Below are 22,581 nucleotides of genomic sequence, written 5' to 3' on the forward strand. Positions count from 1 at the left end.
TGTCCCGGAGTTTCCTACTTTTTCCGCAACTGTCGCTGAAGTCAACTCGAAGTTTGGCTCTGGTTCCTGCGCATCCTTAACCCTTCTATTTGAATATCAACGCAAGGTTATTCAAAATTCTTTGCGTTGCTCGATTGTAATTTCGTAAATCAAAGAGCTTAAAGTACATTCGTATATCGTTGATATATCACATTTTTAGAAGGTGACAGAATGGAATCCTGATTGCCATAGCGTGTACGAAGATACCACGGGACAAACGAAATCTTTCATCGATCGGTAGATCATCGAATTCTACGCGAAAGACCGAAATTCCGCAAAGTTAAAACAGAAATCGTCAGCAAAAATGACCTCGATAAATAAAAAAACACTCGGCCAGAAAGGAAAGGGGGTGTGTAAATTCCCGATGAAACAACGATCCGTGACAAATATGGCCACCCAAAAAGAAACGACAGAGGAGAAAAAAGTAAATTACAAAGGTCACGCGGAGTCTGTATATAATAAACGTTTCGACGATACGGATTACGACGATCCAATTACGATGTTGCGCAAAGAAATACAAGATTGGAGAATCAACGAAATATTAACGGCTAGAACCGAAGAAAGACTTAGTGGAACGCCAAGCGAACCGCGTACTTACAGTTATGGTATGTCGTCTATCAATTAAACGTTTACAAGCAGTCGGTTTTTTTCTTTTTCATTTAATAATTTTCTTTGTTTTATTTACAGTCGCCTCCGGGGAAACAACCAAGAGACAACAAAGTCCCAATGATCCTCTTAAGTCGTGCAGAACGTTCGTTAACTTTCTAGCTGAAACGTGAGTACTTCATTTTTTGATGTTTTAAGTTTGTTACCTTGGTCCAGTGTTTCTCGAATTTGACTTTCCACGGACCTCGATCGAAGTTAAATAATTACGTTTTTAAATGTTTGTTTAAAACTGCCGTTAAAACTATAATATGTACGAAGATAAATATGAAACAATTGAACAAACTTGTTCAGTTTTCACTTTCGAGAATTCACGAATCCGTAGGGGTCTCGCAAATCACAATTTGAGAAACACTGTCCCTCTCTATCTAGTCGTGACTAATCGTAAGTCTACTCGAAAATAATTGCCCGCCCAAGGTCATTGGCAATGAGACGTTACCCCCACCACAACGTGTAGCTACCCCACTAATCCATGTCGTATATCTTCGCGCAAAGTTGCAAGCATACGCTCTGTGTTCCTCAAGCTGAGAGGTGAGCAGGCATGGCGTAAGAGTAGGATCATTATAGTGTGTATAGTATGTAGTGTGGTGCTTACTCTTTAAATTTATGCGTTACTTGCTAAAATAATTAATTCTTTGAACAAAAAGATACATTGGCATAATATCAATCGAAATAATGTATATTTTTGATAAATTTCTCACAAAGTTATACAATTTATAAATTCGTTATAAATTCATAAATTCTTGATTATAACGATAGAATAATTACAGTTGTTTACGTGAGAATTAGAGGTTAAAATATTTTGATTATCAAATAATTAGAAACTTTTTCCTGCAAGTAAGAATTATAAAAATCGTACTGTGTTTCTGATAATACACTCAATAGAAATGTTTGGAAGCGTAGTAAAACGAAAGGTAGAAGGGTCTGCCATGGGTAATAATTCAACTATCGAGCGAGTCAATTTTTTCTTCGGCACGAGGGTACATTTATTATACATTACATCAACTCCTCCGTATCCGCACTTCGATGGATATTATTTCTTTTATTGTAATGTATATCAGTTTGTTTCGTTATTGTTTCATTACATTGCTCGATAATATAAATTATTTAAAACTGGTGTGCATTGAAAATGGTCAGGTGGTTACGACAGGGTTGAAGCTTTAATTTCCATAACTTTAAATAGAGTGGAACGACGTGTTCCTCGAACTGGAATTACCTCTTGAAATTGATAAATCACTTTTTCAATGTGAAACGCGCGAAATCCATTGCGTTGCTATACATCCATACATACATGTTTTAATACGCATTTATGGAGGTGCAAATATGTATATATTTATATTCCCTGCGCTCGTTTAAGCGCAACCTGTCGGCTAAGTGTCTTTTTTATTATACTGCAACAATGATTTTAATTACGTGACTGAAGTAAGTGGAGAGTATATTTATGGAATTAAATTTTCCGGTAATAATGGGCTAGTGAGCAATTCGCGATAACGTTCAGACGCACACGCGTATACGCACACACGTGCACGCTTTTCTTTGCATACGACAAAACGTGACGAAGTCGATTGCCATGCGTCGAACAATCATGAAAAAGGTTCAAGAGTATCTTACGTAAGTAACTGTAAATGAAGAACGATGGGAGAGACACGGCTCGTGTATCTTCGCGGTGCATATGCACACGCGAGAAGGGCTACGTCATTCTGGAATTTTCGAAAGTTTCGTCTAACCGGTTTCTGGTCGCAGACAGTAAGACCTGTTTAGCTCGTTGGTGTACTCGCATCAAGATAAACTCTGCGAAGCATTTAATGTAATTAAGTAGTTTATTCCTCGAATAGCATTGGTATATTTTGGTCTTTATCGCGTGCAACTCGTGGAAAGATAAAGCCTACGACACACGAAGTAAGCGAGCAGTTCTTTAACTCTCTCCGATCGAGTACGGTTTATAAAATAAACCCACTCTTGGAAAATTCAATCAAATCTAGATGATCGAACACAGGAGTAGTCCGTAACACTTTTTCTTCGAAATTGTAACCTTTACGGTGTCATGTTGTGCTAGCATCAAAATAAAATTCATTGCTCGAGTTCGTATATGTCTCAGGTTGTCCGTAAAGTTTCTTTCGTTTTATTAATAAGTAATACATACGCGATATTTTATGTCTAATGTTACATTATTGAATTGTGTACGATTCATTTTGCTCCATTACTGTTATACCATCAACATCTAAGAAATTAGATTGTCTATTTATATAAACACTACCGCGCAAAATAATTGAGTGCAAATTACGAAAGAAACTTTTGAGACAACCTAATACATTACAGCGTACATCAGGTCTAACGAGGCTAATTTCTCTCAATGGAAACAAATAAAATTTCAATTTTGTCGCACTCCATCTGGTGCGGTTTACCATGAACCATTGACGTGCACGACCGCAGACTTATCGAGAGGCCGTTGGAACTGGTTGACAGTGCCGTCACGAATGAAAAATGATAATGAGCACAGTGCTGTAGGTTAGTGAGAACAATGGTCACTTACGCTAATCAATGCGACGCATGCCACGCGCGTTCGGTAGTAAAAATATTTTCGGCGATAGCTCGTGTCTCGAATGACGGAATCCCCCCCGAGACACTGCCGAATTTGTCCCCGACCATGAAGTCGTTCTTTCGTCGTGACTGAATTTTATCATAGCTCACGTACACGTGTGTCATTTCGCTGATGCCAGACGTGTAAGTACGTGTCGTGGCGTTGCTCATCGAGTCACGAGCCCCGAGGACATTCGTCTTGAATAAACCTCGAACGCATCATTCCCCCTTCATGTTAACCTTCGAACGACAGATGCCGGGTCTGTCGAGACCCATCTTTAAGGTACCCACACACGATCAAAATTATTCTGTAATATCAAGTATCGGTACTTTAATCTATTGAAATGACAAGTATACAGGGTGTCCCAAAAATGTTGTAACACCTTGAAAGGGGTGGTTCGGGAGGTGATTTGAACCAACTTTTTCCTTAGCGAAAATGTTGTCCGAGGCTTCGTTGAGGAGATATTAACGGAAAACACTGACCAATCAGAGCGCGAGGATGCCGATGGAGCGCTAGCGATAGCGTATGAGCGCGGCTGCCTAGCGCGTAGCCTACGCTCAACCGGCATACTCGCGCTCTGATTGGTCGGGATTTTCTCTTAATATCTCCTCAACGAAGCCTCGGACAACATTTTCGCTAAGGAAAAAGTTGGTTCAAATCACCTCCCGAACCACCCCTTTCAAGGACCTCCAACATTTTTGGAACACCCTGTAGAGGGACGAAATGAATTTCTACGCCCGATATTTCTTCTCCTAAATTGTTGCATTCTCGTATCATAATCAAAAATGACGATCAGCAACAAAGAATCGTTTGAAACGCGCGCAAATAAATTATACTCTCGAATCATATTTGTTTGACCCGACATCCGCCATGCGCGCTGGTGTCACCATCACTCGCGCCATCCAGTAACCAAGGGTTAACGATGGAGACGAAAAATAAAATCTTACGAGGACCCAAGGTCCGTGTGGAAACGAGACTTCAAATGCGGCCAGCTCATCCGGATAATGATGTAGGTTAGGTTCCCAGCAGTGTATAACGCAAAAATCAACATTCTTCGCGAAGCCAGGCTCGCAAAAAGCTTAAACCGGTTTGACTCGTAAATGGCACACGAGCGTGCGAACGGGAGACAGACGCGACGAGAAAGAGCAAGTGAGAGTTAGGTACGTAAAGAAAGAAGGCGATCCTTTGGTCGCTGATTTATAGTAAATCAATTTTCCATCGGTGGTCGAAAAGGGAAACGACTAATTCTTCTTATATATAATGTATAATATAATAAAATGTAATTCAATTCTCAATTTTCGTTTAATCAGTAACAAGTTGTCTATTTTTTATTCGTTATTCCAATAATTATCGAAATGACTGATGTAGAACGATTTTCGACTCGTGTGCTAAAGTTATTATTTTCTCGGCTGTTGTCGTATAGGTTAGAACCAGAGCGTAAACTTATTATCCGTTCACAAAGAGAATGAAAACGATGTAAACAACAGATGGTCACATGATCGGAATCCCATTGGTCCGTTGCATCGACGCGTCATCCTAGCCAGGGATGTATCGTACAGCCGGTACAGGTAGAAATGGTGCCCTTATTCGTTCCACATCTTTGGTTAGTTTTTCAAGTTACGATAAACGATTTTTTATCGTTACAAAATAGAAAAAAGTAATTGATAAAGTGAGCTGTAGCTAAAGTGCTGTTTCTAACTTCACTTCAAATTCTGCAACATCGTTACCGACTTTTTTCCCCTCATCGTAACAAATCCACGCGCCTTCTTCGTTACTTTACCGTACAACTGATTTATCATACGGCCTTAACAGTAATAGACCGATGCATTACTGATTCGTCAGCCACGTTTTTTTACGTAACGCCACGCGCAACGCTGCGCGTGACGTCAGCTTGTACTCTCAATGTTGTCCGATAGTCAGCATCGTCGGCAAACACAGGATTCTTGTGGAGAAAGCGTATTCGAGCGCAGCCCAGATCTAGAATGGCCGTAAATACAAGGCTAATGTGCTGCGAGACAAAAAAGATTCGTTCTCCCTCTTGCGGAGACGATTAATTTCCTTATTTGACAATAGAAGGCTCGTACAAAGATAAAAAGAAACACATTGTCACCCAACAAGTACACATGTATATGTATAATCTGGTCGCTATCCTGTTTCAAAGTACAATTCGTTTAACGGAACATTTATACGCAATTATAGCATTCGAATAATCGCGTATCGACTGGAAATACGAGTTCGTTCTACAATTTTGTCCCGATTAAAATTCACGCCGTGACGTTGCCACGCCTTTAATCCAGTCCACGGCGTACTATATATGTATATATATTTTTTTTTTTTTTACGTAACACCGGCGCGTGACGTCAGATTATGCATCGCGTCCGTTGCACAGTCGACATCGTCGACAGACACGGAAATCTCGCGGAGAAAGCATGGTCGAGCGTAACCCAGATCCAGAACGGCAAGGCCAACGTACGGACGGAAAGAAAAAACTACTAACGCACGCGACGTCACACAAACCATAAGAACGAGTAACAGTATCATTATAGAATACGACGGAACGAAGGCTTGTTACGTTTTGCTAGCGGTTTCTTTCTTTTTTTTTTTTTTTGTTTACTTGTAGCGAGACGGAATACGAACGATACGAATATTCCGTTCGTCTTTTCTTTTCTATGCACGGCGAGCGTCGCGTCGACATGTTAGCAAGGAGTTCAGGCAGCACGTTTTTTACGTAACGCTACGCGTAACGCCGAGCCGTGACGTCAGCACGGCGTCGCGGCAGCCACCAACGACGACGGGCGGACACGGAATTCTTGCGAAGGAAGCAACCGGCCGAGGGGTGCCGAAGGGAGCCGAGAATAACCGAGCGAGACGACACACGGCATAGTTGCACGAGACGGCAACGCTGCGAACGTCTGTTAGGTTCAAGGGTACGGAGTGGAGGTTGCTCGTCCCGTCGCCCCGACCACCAACAGCCTTACCCTGAGAAGCAATTGGGCGCATGTCCGCTTTCATCCAACGGGAAACTTCTCGAAAAATACCTACTGCGCAAGAGAATCGTATGTACACACGGTCGGTCGCAGTCCAAATCGTACAGAACGTATCGTTGTAGGAAACGTTGGGTCGGTATCGTCACAAGATAAACAGTTTTGGAAAACATGAGATTTACTATACTACTAACTAGGTACATTATTAACCTCTAGCTAAGAAATTTACAAATTAACAAATTTCAAATCTTCCAAAGAGGAAGATTGAAAAACACATTTTACATGTTTTTCATCCCCTTTCAAAGGAAGATTTCAGATTGGTCCCTATTCGGTATACAGTATTCATGGTTTCCGTTGTCGTGTGACTGTACGAACTCGAGTAGGGTGGCTTCGTTGCCACGTTGAATAAACTTGCTAGTAGCTGGTAACGTGGCAATTTGACCACCGATCTTCGAGACAGAATTCGCTGGCAGCCATCCCAGCAGTGAATAAAAACAGAAAGTAGAAAGTCACCGAGTTGGGCACGTCCTGGTGCCGGTTGACCTCGGCCCTGACGTCGAGATCGACGGGAAACGGATTTACAACTCCGACACTCGCGTTTCGCACCACCGTAGACTGTCCTTGCGCGGTTCGCAGACGATCGAGTCATTGTTTGTGTACCGTGAAAGCGACCAAAAAAATGGCCTCGAAGCAGAATCGAGTTTCGTACTCACACCGAATACTCCTGGGGGATCAAATTAACCTTCTATCGCATAAGTTTTATTTTATCCATCGAAAACGTTGAAGCACTTTAGTCTAATTCAAGAATTCAATCAGTTTCTTGCAAGCAGAATATATCGTCGATTTTCAACTACTTTTATAATCCCTAGACGTATATTTTTCCTCCACACTATTGGCCGTAGAAATAAATTCTGTGCCTTTGTACTAAATTATTTATAAGATTCTAGATTGAATAGAAATACTTGTAATTTTTATTACATCAAGATACCAATCTCCCGTTGAAGGTTGGTCCTGTAACAATGGGAGTAAATATTTCTATTTAAGTAAAGCTACAAATGACCGTTACCAAAGGCGGAAAATTAATTTCTATACTCAATATTTTCCGAAATAAAATGCGTTCGAATATTAATTATATTTTCATCGATGCATTATGCCGCTCTGTGAATATATTTCGAGGTAAAAAGTGTCCCCTGGTGGAATAAGGTTTCGTGGATGTTGATTTATACAACGCGGCATCCCCTGAATCACCCAAGAAACATCTTTATGTTAGGAGAGCGCGCGTGTGTACCCCACGGGTTGTCATATGCCGTTTCGAAAATAACTTCGACCCAGAAATCCTGCATAACGCGAGACAGATGTCAATTGTCACTTCCCGTTTTGCGCGTCGATCACAATGAGCCCACGGCGATCCCTTCCCGAAGGGACACGTGCAAACTCTCTTTTCTCTAAGCAGCTACCCAGAAAGGGCAGATGTTTGGGACCGTCTTAAAGATTTCGAGGGGAGACCCTTTTCATGCCTTTCGTCGTACTCTTTGAGACGCTATAATAAAAGACCCAACGGAACGTACCTCCGCGAGCCCCATTGTCCGTATTAAGCAGATGTTATTCGGTGAATGCGCAATGTATAATATGTACTCGCGAACAAAGAATTCGATTTTTCTACCGCGAGCCGGGATTTTTGCATTTTCCCAATCGTACGGCAGAGGGAAAGGTTGACGGACCCTTAGCCAACGAAAGTTCACCACCGTTACGACGTACCTCTCGAAAAAAGCTACGGTAGTTTTTTTTTTTTTTTAATTTTCTTTTTTTGAGATCATCGAGAAGGAGATCTGCTCGCGTGAGCAGAGATGGGGACATAGTTAACGCGCAGATTGTGGTATCTCTATGATAGGCGATTATAAATGACGTACATTGTCGTATCAATCCAGCGGTATCTAAAGTATCGTGCAGGTATTCGTACATTTTTAGACGAGCAAATTAACTGTTTAGTATAGTTTTAATTGGCTCGCAGTGAGTGATATTTGGGTTGAGCTTTTTATAATTTGCCGTGGACGAATAAATTTTAGTCCTTGTTAGAAAAAGACTTATTCATGGAACTTTCTAGAGAACAATGATATAAGGTGGCGGGCCAATAAAATTACAAAGAACTCTCCAAGTATAGTCAAATTTTTTGAGACCTCTTCAGAAATGTATAAATTAACAGTGCATACGTATTGTCAAAAATTCGTTTTTTTTTATGACTCAAATTGATTTATTTTAAATTTGGTAGCGATATCATACATGTTTTTATTGATAATACTTCATTTCTATTGTAATTATAATGTGTCCAGGACCCGAGGCTGATCACCTGTTGGTGAAGAGAGAAAAACATCGAGCCTCTTTAGCTCAGTGGCAGAGCACTGGTCTCGTAAACCAGGGGTCGTGAGTTCAAACCTCACAGGAGGCAAATATTTTTTTATCATCAAAGATACTTCTTTTTTTCACATCGATGTTTATCATATCGCTCTCCCTATCGAATACATTTTAATTATACACCTAATCATTGTGCGAACGAGCTGCTTCCAAGTGAAATTTTCAACAATTCTTCAATTGTTACATAGGACAAAACTTTCCAACTCCTACATATACATTTTGGAAAATAAGCATATCTATAGTATCGATGGAAGGCAAATAATGTAATTTGTAGAAAGTATTGGTATATTTCAAGCTTCGTTAAATATATGAGTTCCTATATTTTGTTATATGTACGTTTTTATATGCATACATCACTATTCTTCATCGATGCATAGAATTTGATAAAAACAAAAAAAGAATGCACATCTGGTGCAAAAGAAGATGAAAAGAATCTACTTTTATAGAATTTTACGAATGGTTAGGGTATATGCTTTCGAAGTTGTATTAAAATTCCACCGTAGCCTGCATTTGAATGAAGAAAAATTCGGCGCCGTTAATTAAAAGGAAAACGGTCAGGAAATGTCGCAATTCAGAATTCAGCATGCGTGACGGAGTCTGCGAATGCGTCCCACGTACCACAAACCTGCGCATTCTCGATATTCAGGAGTTACACCGCCCCACTGTTTCCGTAAAATGTCTGTAAAGCGAGGGGGGCAGGGGGTTGGCGCACATATAGCGATACTTTGGGGTTTCAGGGCGGATCGTGACGTGAGTAGAGGTGTTTTTCCACTCGTTACTATAATGAACGGCGAGCAACGAGTACCAACGGAATGTTAATTCTTGCATTAGTCGTCCAAGCCACGAAATTAGCCGAAAAAAAACGTGCTGCAACCCCATATATTAGGTTTTCCAGAAAGTTCGTGCCACTTTTTAAGAAAACTTCAAACGCACGTTTGAATTGTAATATACATTTATTTATATGTATATTTATTGAATTACATAGATACCATTTTCTTCCACAACCTTTCCACCTTTTAAGGGATGTACATATATATATATATATTATTTGTTTTCAGCCATTTCGACACATTCAGACCTGCACCACTTATCAAAAATCGGCATGGACTTTCCGAACAACCCAATATGAATATATATAATGTAATATAGTAATATGATATAATGTATACGTGTATTACCAAAGAATTTGCAGTGCGATAGTTATACATCTCGATTTAGTTTCAACGATTTCATATATGTATATCTAATTTCTAATTTAATTTTAATTTAATCTATCTAATCCAATTTGATATATATTTGTATTATTATTATTGTACAGCTTATATGTAATTGAACGATATACATGTATGAAATTCCATTTAAAAAATACTAGTTGAACGAAGATTATAACTTATACAACTATTACATTAAAATTTCGCGAATGCTCAGAGCTCGCTAAAATTTTCACCGCGACGGTGGTCACAGCCCTGCCAGATTCAAACCGGTTTTACTCGATCGCGCGACATTAGGCGACCGTTCGCTACGTGGGCGAGGTAATGGTTCGTTCATCCGAAAATCGATCCGCCAAAAACTGCAGAATAAAATCTACTTGCATTATCAGCGTTCTCTAAGTATCTTATCCTCCGTTGATTTAATGAAGAGTTTTAAAATTTTTCTCACATTTTCGTACAACCGAATAAATTTCAAGTAAATTCGTTGCTTGGCTTTTTAGACTACCCACGGGTGAGTTCCATAATTTTTCGCCAACTTCCGTTCGGTGAAAAACCCTAAAATTATGCCGGCTACGTAGGGCACATAGGCACGTTTAAGTCGATAGATACGTACACACAGGTACACACGGCGGCGCGTCGAAGCGTGAGGGGCATACCGTAGGTCTGATTCGCTCGCAAGCGTTACTCACGTTGCGGGTATTCGCCGCACATTCTCGCCGCTAGTATTCTAGTATTCCGTGCTGTGCTCAGGGCACCCTCGGAACTACGAGCCTACGTGACCAGCATGGCCACCGGCGGCTCTTTCGAGAAAGGCGCCTTCCAATCCACGAATTGCAAAATATTCCACAATTACGGAACTCGCCGTGTCGTACGTGGCGTTGGAACGTTCGACGGGGAATCGGTACCGGTGTCGCGTGAACCGATATTTCATCGCGAAATAAGAGACGGGGTTAATTTTTTTCATTGGAAAATAGTGAAAATGATAAAAGATACAATGGATATACGGGAAGGCATGTTTTAGGAGGCGTGTCGTTGTAACCAGTATTGGATTAATTGACATCAACATACGAGGTCTGATCAAAAAGTTCCAGGACTTTCTCAGTAACTCTTTATTAAATTTTTTTTTTTAATTATTCCAATTTGTCGCCTTCAAAGCACTCCCCTTGAGTGCGAATACACTTCTCCCACCGATGTTTCCACTGTTCCATGCATCTGGAAAAGTCTTCTTCAGGGATGCTGTTCAGCTGTTCCCGCGTTTTTTCCTTGATCTCCTCTGTCGTCTGAAACCGCTGTCCTTTCATCGGCTACTTCAGTTTGGGGAACAGCCAGAAGTCACATGGAGCAGGTCAGATGAATAGGGGGCCTGGGGAAGGGTTGTCATGGCGTTTTTGGCTAAACACTCGCGAATGAGGAGCGCGGTGTGACAGGGTGCGTTTTCGTGGTGGAAAAACCACTTGGCTGTCGCCCACAATTCTGGCCTCTTCTGCCGAATCTTTTGGCGGAAAGCTTTCAGGGTGTCAAGGTAACGAAATCGGTTGATTGTCTCACCTTATGGGAGGAATTCGTGATGAATGACGCCCTTGGAGTTAAAGAAAACAGTGAGCATCACTTTGACGTTCGATCTCACCTGGCGAACTTTTTTTGATCTTGGTGAGTTTTTTGACACCGTCAACGGCTTATCACTTCATCACCGAAGCCTTTCTGAAGCAATTGAAAAATTTCCGTGAACGATTTGCCGAATTTTACGGAAAATTTCACGCAAACACGCTGCTCTGCCTTCACGTCCATCACAAAAAACGCGGAACACGAAAAAGATGCTTTACTAAAACAGCTGTAACATCGGTTTGGAGAAGGTTAGAGCAACCAAACAAAAAGGAGGTTACTCAGAATGGTTCTCGCTATAAAAAAAATAAAAAAAAAAAAATGAGCGCGAATCCAACCCTGCACGTTAACGCGAAGGCGCGCAATTTGAGAAGTTCTGGAACTTTTTGATCAGACCTCGTACGTATGGATTTCGCTGAAATTTTCGTATTTTACGGTAGCCTACTAAACACCTTTTCGTGACTTTTACCAAATTTTTCTACTCGACCAAAAGAAAGTAACGAATTTGATAAGAAAAAAACGGTGCTCGAGCAAGCTCATTATGCACACGCGTGTATCGTTTTATCGTTTCGCGCGACGCTGCCATAAGCGAGGCCGCTCGAAAAAAGTCACGTGCTCCGGCAGGCAACGGAGACCATAAGCTCTAAGCGACCATCTCTGGTTCCCTTTATTCGTGAGGTGACTCTTACGCGAGTTGTGTATCGCAATATACGCGATAAACCGCTTATCTCACCAACTACGACACAACGTGGTGCGGTCCCCGAGGACTCGGTTGACGAGGCAGCCTGCAGGGTGGGCCGCGGTCAGGGGAGGGAAGAGAGAACTTATCGGTATTGACACGCGAGGGCAACGTGACTTTCTAGCGAAACACGATCGATACAGAAGTTTCTTTTACATGTTGCACGCTCGTAGGTAAACGTATTACTGTTGCGCGACGCTTTTTTTTCTTGGACGCGCGCGTAACAACACCGGAAAGACGGAAATAGACGCTTGGGGGGGGGGGGGGGGCGGGAGAGATCGGCCCGTGGATAAAATTCAGATTCGTTAGATTTTCATAGAGAAATAACATGATATATTAATTGCTATACTCTTGTCGGGGAAGGCGCGGCTTCTTTCAAAGTATATTTCAAAAGGTTCAGTTTATTGTTTACAGAAGCGACGATAGTGGCTCAATTGTTATTTTAACGGTTTTTATGTAATTCAAAACTAAAGAAACTTTAGGGACAACTAAATATTATATAAAACTAGCTGGTTATTGTTACTCGCTTAATTCATATGTCTAGCTATTCATGTTTATTTTGTGTGCGACCCTTAACGGGCCACACAAGAAACTTCCCGATTTCCGATTACAGCGCCATCTATCGCGTATAAAAAAAATGTTTGAAACTAGTGTTTCGAAAAGGTCTCACAGCCAGCTTTCACAGTGCATGATAAAAGATGAGGTGTTCCATTAAAAAAATCATGTTGACCTTGACGTGACTTTGACCGGTCCTTTGAAGGTCAAACGGACACGATCGTTCGATAGAATTTTTGAAACCCTAAAACATTTCTCTAAACCATTTTTCTCACAAATGTTTCATTTTGGAAATATTTGACTGTTTCCATACTTTTGGAGCACCCTGTATGTACATACATGTGTTATACATATGCATACAAATATAATAATAGTAATATATGTATATATATTACTTCCGTTTAGTTATTCGCTCGTAAATTTATATTCTCCCATCTAGATTGCGTTATTGAGTTACGTTTTCTTAAAAAAAACTAAAAAACTACTGGACCGAATTAGAACAAAATCTAATCACCTCTAAGTTAGATTGATACACGTCGATTGCATCATCGATCGTTTTGATCTCGCTATTAGTTTTTTATAAAACTTTAACGAAATATTTGTTTACGTACATACATACGCGCACGCGCGCACACACACACACGCGAACAATTTGTTAAAATTAGTCTAAAATTACTCCAATGACCTTGAAACATGGAGATCTGCTAAAAAATCGATTTTTCATTTTAGCGGCAAATACAATAACTTCCCTATAAATCGGGAAGTTAAATAGGGTGAGATAGCGACGTCACGGAAATCGTAATCTACCCTGTTAGTGCTTCGGCTAACAGTAAATGTACCATGGCTGGCCACACGATCGTTTTCAAACTTTTACGTAGCTTTCTGTATATAGTGTACGGCATATCTACACAGCAATTATTTCGTGAACGATTAGAAATATAAATAAACGTTACCATATAAAATATTTTATGGCGTGACTCATCACTCCCATCGTACACGTGACGATGTTAATTATATCGACGTTTTGTGTTATATTTAAAATGAATCCCTCCTTGGTAGCAGTGGTTTACCCTGCACCATCGTTTCCACCTATCCTCTCGACCCACTTCTCTCTGAACGGGATGCTTTAAAATATCCGTGCGCTGCTTGCGAATAGTCAATACGTACTTATCGATTCAACGACGAATTCTTTGCTACCAATATAAGTAACAAACATTTCTCTAAGTATACCCTACCCGTATACCATTCACGAGAAATTGAGAATTACACACGGGTGTATTCGTGCCATACGTGTTATAAAGGTGCATTTATAATAAACGTTTCGACCTTCTTTGTAGCTCATCGTTTTTTTTTTTTTTTTTTTTAATCAATTTCCACGTGCCACTAATCAGCTGTTTTGTTTTTCTCCTTTTCTATTTATTCCGCATCTTCTGATCAAACTGCTCGTGTAAAAGTGATCTCACGACCTCGCGACGTCGTTTCTAAGATTACGATTTTTATTAGACTTTTATTAGGGACAAATTTTTTCTCTTATCTGACTATGGCCTTTGATTTACAGCTAAACCTTGGTTTAATCATTTCTAAAAGAGAAACGAATAGGATTCGAGCAGAGAACAGTCTGGTCGAAAGGGTTAAAGGTTCTACCGTGTCTTCTAACCAGACAAATATAATGAAAAACAGCCATCCGGTAATATGTCATCGTTATCAGATAGTATCCGCTTCTTTTCGCGGCGATGATCGTCGCACACGACAAAGTCGTTATTCCCAGCCATAGGAAATTTCCAAAGTTTATCTACGTATATGTTGGTGTCATTGATATACGTTTATTGACACGTGGGTTGAAGGCGTGTGTTGAAACGTCGACTGTGGCCTCAGACGTCAGATTAAAATCGTCCATACATGTACAGGTGGCATATTATTTGCTTATATTACTTAATTCGCAGTTACTTAAGACGTTGAGTACATCCAATTGCAGAAATGTACTTCTTAAAGAATTATAATTTATTAATCGGTTCTATTAGCACTGAAACTTCTATTCCTACGTACAGCTATATCTTTGTAATTAGTGGAAGGAGGAGCAAACTAATTTATAAATAAAATTCATTCTAAATTGGAATAATTTTCCTCAAATGTCGTGGTGAAAGAATTGTTAAGAGTGACATCGTAAAGAAGTTTGAAGTACGTTGATAGGTGAAATTGACCTCGGTGATTTCATTATGAAACGTAAAATGAAAAGAGAAAGCATTTCACATAAACAGCTCGATAAGTCTCGCGCGTTCGTATATCAATCATTTCCGAGATATTCTATCTTTCAATTTCTATGCAAATAATTCTTTGTACAATTACGCGGTATTGTGGCCGATGTTCCGCGTTACCATTAGCATGTGCTGACATTAGTCATGCCAGTCACTTAAATAACCATTAGGAGTAATTTTGCGTTTGCATTGAGACGAAGGTAAAACCCAAGGACGCAAGCTTTAGTTGCGTCTTTTGAAATCGACGAAATAATGACTCCTTCTTGGAGGGAATAGATTACAGAGTTACGTTTGTAATGATAATTCGGGAGGCAATTATTCAAATAACTGAACAAAATTTTATTTTTAATAATTCTGCGTGTATTCGTTTCTATTTTCAAATATACGTATACTTTTTGTATCGCATACTGTATAATTACGTATAGAAATAAATGTACTATACTACAAATATAATTAAACGATATACAATATAAAAGGTATGCGTATAAAAAGATAAAAAGAAAACAAGCAGTACTGTCGATTGAATATCGTTGACACTTACAACACCAAAAAAGGATAAACTTTGTTGAAAAGTCGTCGATAAGATTTGTTAAGTTAGTAAATAAGAATAATCTCTTTCAGTTGGCGAAATGTTAACGCCACGAGTTACTGACATTTACAGTGTGCGTAATTCACCAAAGTAGGCTGAGTATCTCGAATACTCTTAATACGTGATCTTCTGTTTACACGATGTTCTTTTTTTTTTTTTTTTGCTTACTTTCACGAGTTCTATTAACCCAGTGCCTGTCGTGTTGATTGCGCGACGTGAACCACGTCACGCGTCATAAGTCAACGTTCCCGAGTCGTGCTAGTCATGCTTGTCACTTGTCACATCCAAATCTCGAAAAAGATTTTTCTTTCATTTTTAAAAAATTGGATTTTCACTTTAGCGAAAAAACTTTCTATACGTTTTTCGCGAGATCTACAACGAAAAAATGGTACCGATCCAAAATATTCATTATTAAGAGAGCTATGAATTTTAGAAAATCAACCAGTTCTTTACATATTTTTCCGCAAAAAAGGACTCAAAAATAGTCCCTTTCGATCGCTTCGTATTTTTAACAAATTCTTCAACCAAAGACACGTTTTGAGATTCCCTGTTTCGATGGTTGACAGGATGTACTACATCGCGAAATTCCAGTATCATACTGGAATCCTTTCTAAATTGTTACCGTACAGTTGCAAAGAGGATCCTATAAATTCTTTCGTGTTCTTATCGGCGATGAAAAGCGGTGAATGCAAAATTTCAAGCCGACGGTCTGGATTTATCCGAGGTTCGATCTCCATCAGATAGCCAATGGATGGAAGAAACAACAAAAAAAAAAAAAGAAGGAGGAAACGTTAGTTTGGCTCGCACCCTCTTCTTTGTTCCGAGACGTCTCGGTCCGCCGTTAAGCCGACCGAAGAAACACCTGACGTCGCCAGGCGGACGCTCGACAGACCGGTGAGCCAGCAGCCAGTCCGCGTACGTAACTACATACCTGTGGCAGGTGAATCGAGTCAGGTGCCCCGGCAGATGGGTGCCTTTACTCGAGAAAGCGTTATAAAAGCGGTCTATCATAAATGTGGGTTACTAGCTATAACTAACGCCTGCCGCTAGAGTAAGCCCGCAATCTACGCGATCGCTTCCGGTCCATGGATGGGCAAACTTTTATTCCAGCCGTTAGATACCGAACGAAAACATCGTGTAACGTTTTATCACTTAGGTTTGTTCGATCGGTTCGTTCTTAAGGTCGATTCAGACTATACGACACGGACCGTCACGTTCCGGCAACGACACGTACCGGCACCGACACGACAAAACATTCAAACACGCGTTTTGAATGGAACTATTCACACTTAACAGACACCGACCTGAACGTTCCGTCAACGGGAATAGCGTGAATAGTTCCATTAAAACGCGTGTTTTAATGTTTTGTCGTGTCGGTGCCGGTACGTGTCGTTGCCGGAACGTGACGGTCCGTGTCGTATAGTCTGAATCGACCTTTACTTTCGTATTCGTCCGCCGTATGGACGTTTGATATAAATAAAAGAAATCGTGTTCCTTGTTAATATTTTTCATCCATTCTTATCGAATATTTATTATTACGCCGAGTTATTCAATCTATGTAGGTTGATTCGAGTAATTAGGCAGGAATGGTATCAAACGATATATTGATTTATTGTTTGCTTGTTGTATAGACATGTTCAATCTTTCATTTCTTATGGCTGGCTACGTTCATTGTGTATCTTTTTTTGTGTGTATTTAATAAGTGAAACGTATAATTGCTTCGTAGATAGATATAACTTAGTGTAATAATAGCGATATACAATGCAATAAATGTTTGATAAGTATAAATGAAAAATATTAATAAGAAATACTAAACGAGTAACGTTTACCGTTTGTTACCAATAAAACTACCGATCGTTTAAGCGAGTGAATACCATCAATATTTTGATTATCTTCATTTTCGTTTCTTATGTCGTACATTGTAACAGGCTGGTTTAAAATTAATTTTTTGTGAACAAGTCGAGAACCTAAAAGTAAGTAATCGAACATGTAATGTAATAACAATATAACAGTTTCGATATTTCTACTTCGACCAGAGTTGCAAAATTATCAAGTATACAAGCGAAGAATAAATTTTTGCACCTAATAAAAAACGAATACGCGATTATTCCCAAGTCTGGCGTAATACACGTTGTGCAGCCTCGCGTATCTCCCGAAGGGAAAATGCACTTGTCGACTGTGAACTTGGCTCGTACGTGCGTGCCTGTGAATATTCTTTTGTCAAGAACTCGTGAGAAAGCATTCCACAATGACACGGTCATACCCGTACCTCTCTCGAAGAGGGACGAGTCAGAGAGGGAACGATTTAATGCAGGGGTGCACAACTTAACCTCTCGAGGGATGAATATTTAAATGGGAATATTAAAATGTTGCTCTAAAATGACACGGTCTAGTACACATACGTGTCAATAATTCTCAACAGGTTAACACGTTGATCGCCACGTCACCCATGTATGGGTGACAGTGCTTTTCATTGAAAAACGAAAGCTATTCATTCTGAAAGTAAAGTGTCGTAGAAAATGAATTTAAACGAAATACTTGAATTTTGATGAAGTTACAGAAGTAAATAGCAAAATAAATGTTTCATTACGCAGCTTCCAATAGTCTGTAAACAAAATTTGAACACGGTAGAAATTTTCAAGAGTTTTAGTCTGGCAGTGAACATGTTAAAGAAACTTGAGAAATTAAATTCGTAGTTAAATCTCCTGGTATTTATTAAGCGAATATATATATAATAAGTATCATTAATAATAATAACCCTCGAGAGGGTTAATCTTCTCCAAAAAACTAGTCCGATAGGTTTCATCGCGCGAGTTTTCGTTAGTCTTGTCGTGGACATCAATCGTACGATAATCACCGAGTCCCCACGTGTCGTCCGACAGCAGACGATTATGATAATACCGCGAGCAATTTATCATGTACCGCGTGTCTTAATTTTTTCTATTTCTTTTTTCTTTTTCAAATTCTCGCATAACACCGAAGGCATGTTAAAGAAAACGGTCGACACACTGGGAATGAAAGACAGCTGTGATTGGAAACGATAAGATCTCGTCTGATGTAATTTTTCGTTTTTGTTTTTTCTTCTCTCACTGGCCATCTAATCGTGTCGTTCCGGCAGCTGTTCCCTCCACGCGTTATCGTTGTGTACCTTTGTCGAAATATTTTCACCGAACGAATTAGAGGATTTTCGCTGGCGTGAAATTATATTTAATTAATGGGCATCAGTTGGATTTCGACGGATACGCCTCGCAATAGCCACTTGCCTACACGCCATGATATAATTCTTTACCTCTGCCACGCTATCATTTTTTTTTCACGTTACGAGCACCTCGAGTCTACCGTTTCGCGTGATTCTCTCATATTTCCTTGAAAAAAAAAAAAATCTGCTTCGGAGAAATAAGCGGAAAAGTGAATGTGCATCGTTCGAAATTGGAGAATCTACTTTCTCAATTGTCGGAGAAATTATGCGAACCAAATTTCAGGGGGAAAATTTATTATGTTCTCACGAAGGACGAATTTTAAGTGGATGTTTGTTTTTCGGTGTTTTGTGAGGTTAAACGAATTTCAGAAATTAAATGCACGATTAAATTTCAAACGCGATATTTATCGATCATATATATATTATATAAATAATATATTTATTAAGCATAGATATCGCGTTGTAAATTGGCGCCAGCGAATAATAAATCAAAGAAACGACATTTGATCAGACACGCGATTCGCACGGATCGTAATCATCGCGATTAAAAATCGTCGCCGACTGTCTGAAATGCGATAACGTCTTTCGAAAAGAAACGTTTAACAGAATCACCATAAAACGTTAGGCTAATACGTATGCTCACCTACACGCGAAGCCCGTCTATATCAAGCGAGAAATGACGACGTAGGAAGAATGCATAATCGCATCACGTTTTCGCTATTCCATTCTTACACGTGACCGCGCATACTCGCTCGTACGCGCGACTGCGTACACCAAAGATGCATACGAGCACGTCACACGCCACGTGTCCATGAAAAAAAGATGGACTCGTTATGTTCGTCCGCCTGCCGAGACCGAACGTCCTTCGAGACGTTCGGTCTTTCCGTTCGAGGCCAAGAAAATTACTATTTCCTGTTAAGACGATCATTAACGTCCTAAACGTCGAACCAAAGAAGGCGTAGCTCTCACGGACGCCACCCAACCTTACATCGTGTCTTTAAATGAATTCAAACTAGTCGCTAGTCAACTTTACCCCTGCGATACTTGGCATAGCTTCTAGTAACCAAAAATGCAAACATTATTTATTCGTTGCGGAATATTAACGCGATAAAGTAATAGGTAGTGATAGTGTAAAGGGGTTTAAAGGGTTAAAGAATTAGAAGCGATGGAAGAAAGCAAAACAACGTAGCGTATTCGTTCGCTAAAGCATTTAGTAGCCGGCTGATCGCGTGTAATACTCGCGACACACGCGACTACAAACATTGGAACACGCGACGTCGCGTTCAACCCGCTTCATTTCGATTCGTTTCGTTCCGTTTGCCCCACCTTGGCGTGCGTGTACATTCGATGTCACGCCATCACGCCATTAACCGTCCGGTGCAATATGCGTTCGCAACTATCGTCTCGTGGCATTGCCCCGTCGCGTTAGCAAGCACCAATAACAACGATGAGCCAATGACGGATCGTCATTCGAGTCGACTGTCTTTAATATCGATACGTATCAATGCCGAAGCATTGTATACGAAGCTTCGAAAGATATCGAAATTTACTGATATCTATGCAAAATTATTCATCCGTACAATTAACCCTTAACCTCATACGCGATAAGACATGTTCACTTTTAGCGTGAAGAAAGTAGTTTACTATCTCTGTTCGCGAAAATAATATAATTTCTTTTCGTATCGATGTATATACAGGGTGTTCCAAAAATGTTGTAACACCTTGAAAGGAGTGGTTCGGGAGGTGATTTGAAACAACATTTTCCTTAGCGAAAATGTTGTACGAAGCTTCGTTAAGGAGATATTAACGGAAAACCTCGACCAATCAGAAGGCGCTACATTGGCATACTCGCGCTCTGATTGGTCGGTTTTTTTTTGTTAATATCTCCTCAATGAAGCCTCGGACAACATTTTCGCTAAGGAAAAAGTTGTTTCAAATCACCTCCCGAACCACCTCTTCCAATGTGTTACAACATTTTTGGGACACCCTGTATATTTTTGCGAGGATGTGGTATCATCGTGGGAAATAGCAAACGATACTGTGTCCGACCAAACTCTAGAAAAGATGAAAGTGCGCGAACGTAACAGCTGAGGAGCGACGAAGTCAGAAATCTTCGTTATCGGCCAAGCGGCGTTGCCTGTCGCGTAATTCCCAGTCCTATTTCCGATGGGAATTGTAAACAGACATCAAACTCGATGTAATTGATACGTATCGATACAATGGTCGCGTGACTCGATAAGTCTGAAACTCTGTTGTCAATCATTTCTTCCGATACGCGAAAGTCAGCCCTAACATCGGTGTATTTGCAGTGTATTCGAACGCGTCTCAACGCCATCGATAACCAATAAGGATAAGCCCCGTAGGAAATCGTCGGCAGTTACGAGGGAAACGCAAATAATCGAGAACCGAGTACGCTGAAACGAATAACTCGGTTCCCCGTTCCGTGGAACGTGCGCATCGCTGTTCACTTTTTCAAATGAAACGGGCGACAGCAACAGAGTCTCGAAACACACAACAGCGCAACGGAACGTGGTAAGTTCTGTATATAACAGGTGCATGACCGAGGGCTGATGTAACCTATTCTAAAAACGAGACCGCGAACCGTGTGGTATTAATGCGCACTGCGCGTAGCTGGAGTACGATGTGATATTGACCGAGGCGGCAACTGTAGCGTAACAGAGCAACTGCATGTTCCGACAAATCGTGCAGCACGACAGAGAAGGAGTAGGATAAAGAGCACGCCCCGCTAGATGACCGCGGGGCCAAAGGAGTTTGCAGTTTTGCACACGCGACCAGGGCTGGATCTATCGCGAAACTAGCAAAGCTACAGCTCCTGGGCCCCTTTATCTGTTAAGTCATTCGTTTAATTGCCATTCGGAATTTCCTAATATTATTCGAAACTTATCTGCAGCTCCTGGGCCCCTTTATCTGTTGATTCATTCGTTTAATAGCCATTCGGAATTTCCTAATATTATTCGAAACTTATCGTCTGGAAAATTGTTAGTGGAATTATGTCTATTTAAACAAGAGTTATAAGTGGTTGAATATAAAGGCACATAATTAGTTTCTACGCCTAGTACGTTTAGTGTACTAGTAGTGGCTTTGTCTTTTTATCTTTGTCTTTATCGTTTGTATTTCTGGATATTTCATATAATTAGACGGATGTTTAAGAAAATGAGAGAGAGTAACTAGATTCCCTTTGAAGTAATTAGATTCAGGATCCACTTGATCTAGATCCGTCACTGTACGCGAACTGCGCGTCGGTGACGAAAGAGAACGAGAGGAAGCATATGCAGAATACGGGGCTGTCGAATGGTGGACGGCCAGCTAGCTGGCCCGGTCTTTTACATCGTTTGCGCATGATACCTCGGAAAGGGAGGGAGTAGGGAGATTGAGAATGATACGTAAAGGTCCATTTTCACGCGACACAAAGCCACAACTGTACGATGGCCTACGTAAATGATAGACAGTTTCATGTTTGATGACGTTCACTGTAAACAACATGGCGCCACTTGACGCGAATTTGGCGATCCTTGATACGTTCGCTGTGGTAACCTATTCCGTGAAGGTTATTTTGCGATACGAGTCGAATCGGCAAATGGACCTGTAAACCTTCGCATCTTGCAATAATAACAAAAAATTAACCTTGGAATCGTCTTTGTTGAAGTTACGCTTCAGTCCTTAGATATTATTTTAGAACGTATCGAATTTAAATGCGGTGCGTACGCGTGTCTCGTACTGCAACGTAAGTG

General features: G+C 40.4%; 1 protein-coding gene and 1 non-coding gene across 4 annotated transcripts in view; both read left to right on the forward strand.

Moving 5' to 3' along the window:
* LOC128895501 (uncharacterized) overlaps window positions 1–22,581 on the forward strand; it is a 66,686-nt gene that overhangs the window by 1,539 nt on the left and 42,566 nt on the right. For 2 of the 3 annotated variants that reach the window (XM_054158139.1, XM_054158141.1), the window contains exons 2-3: window positions 200–644; window positions 727–814. In XM_054158139.1, coding sequence (XP_054014114.1) covers window positions 344–644; window positions 727–814 — 389 coding nt within the window. In that variant the 5' untranslated portion in view covers window positions 200–343. Of the gene's footprint in view, window positions 107–199; window positions 645–726; window positions 815–22,581 lie in introns of all 3 variants that reach the window. The other variant, XM_054158140.1, reaches the window with a different exon arrangement.
* Trnat-cgu (transfer RNA threonine (anticodon CGU)) lies at window positions 8,642–8,713 on the forward strand. The gene has a single exon. It is a non-coding gene; the product is annotated as a tRNA-Thr (tRNA).

The sequence above is a fragment of the Hylaeus anthracinus genome, unplaced genomic scaffold, assembly GCF_026225885.1.
Source record: "Hylaeus anthracinus isolate JK02 unplaced genomic scaffold, UHH_iyHylAnth1.0_haploid 5, whole genome shotgun sequence".
NCBI lineage: Eukaryota > Metazoa > Arthropoda > Insecta > Hymenoptera > Colletidae > Hylaeus > Hylaeus anthracinus.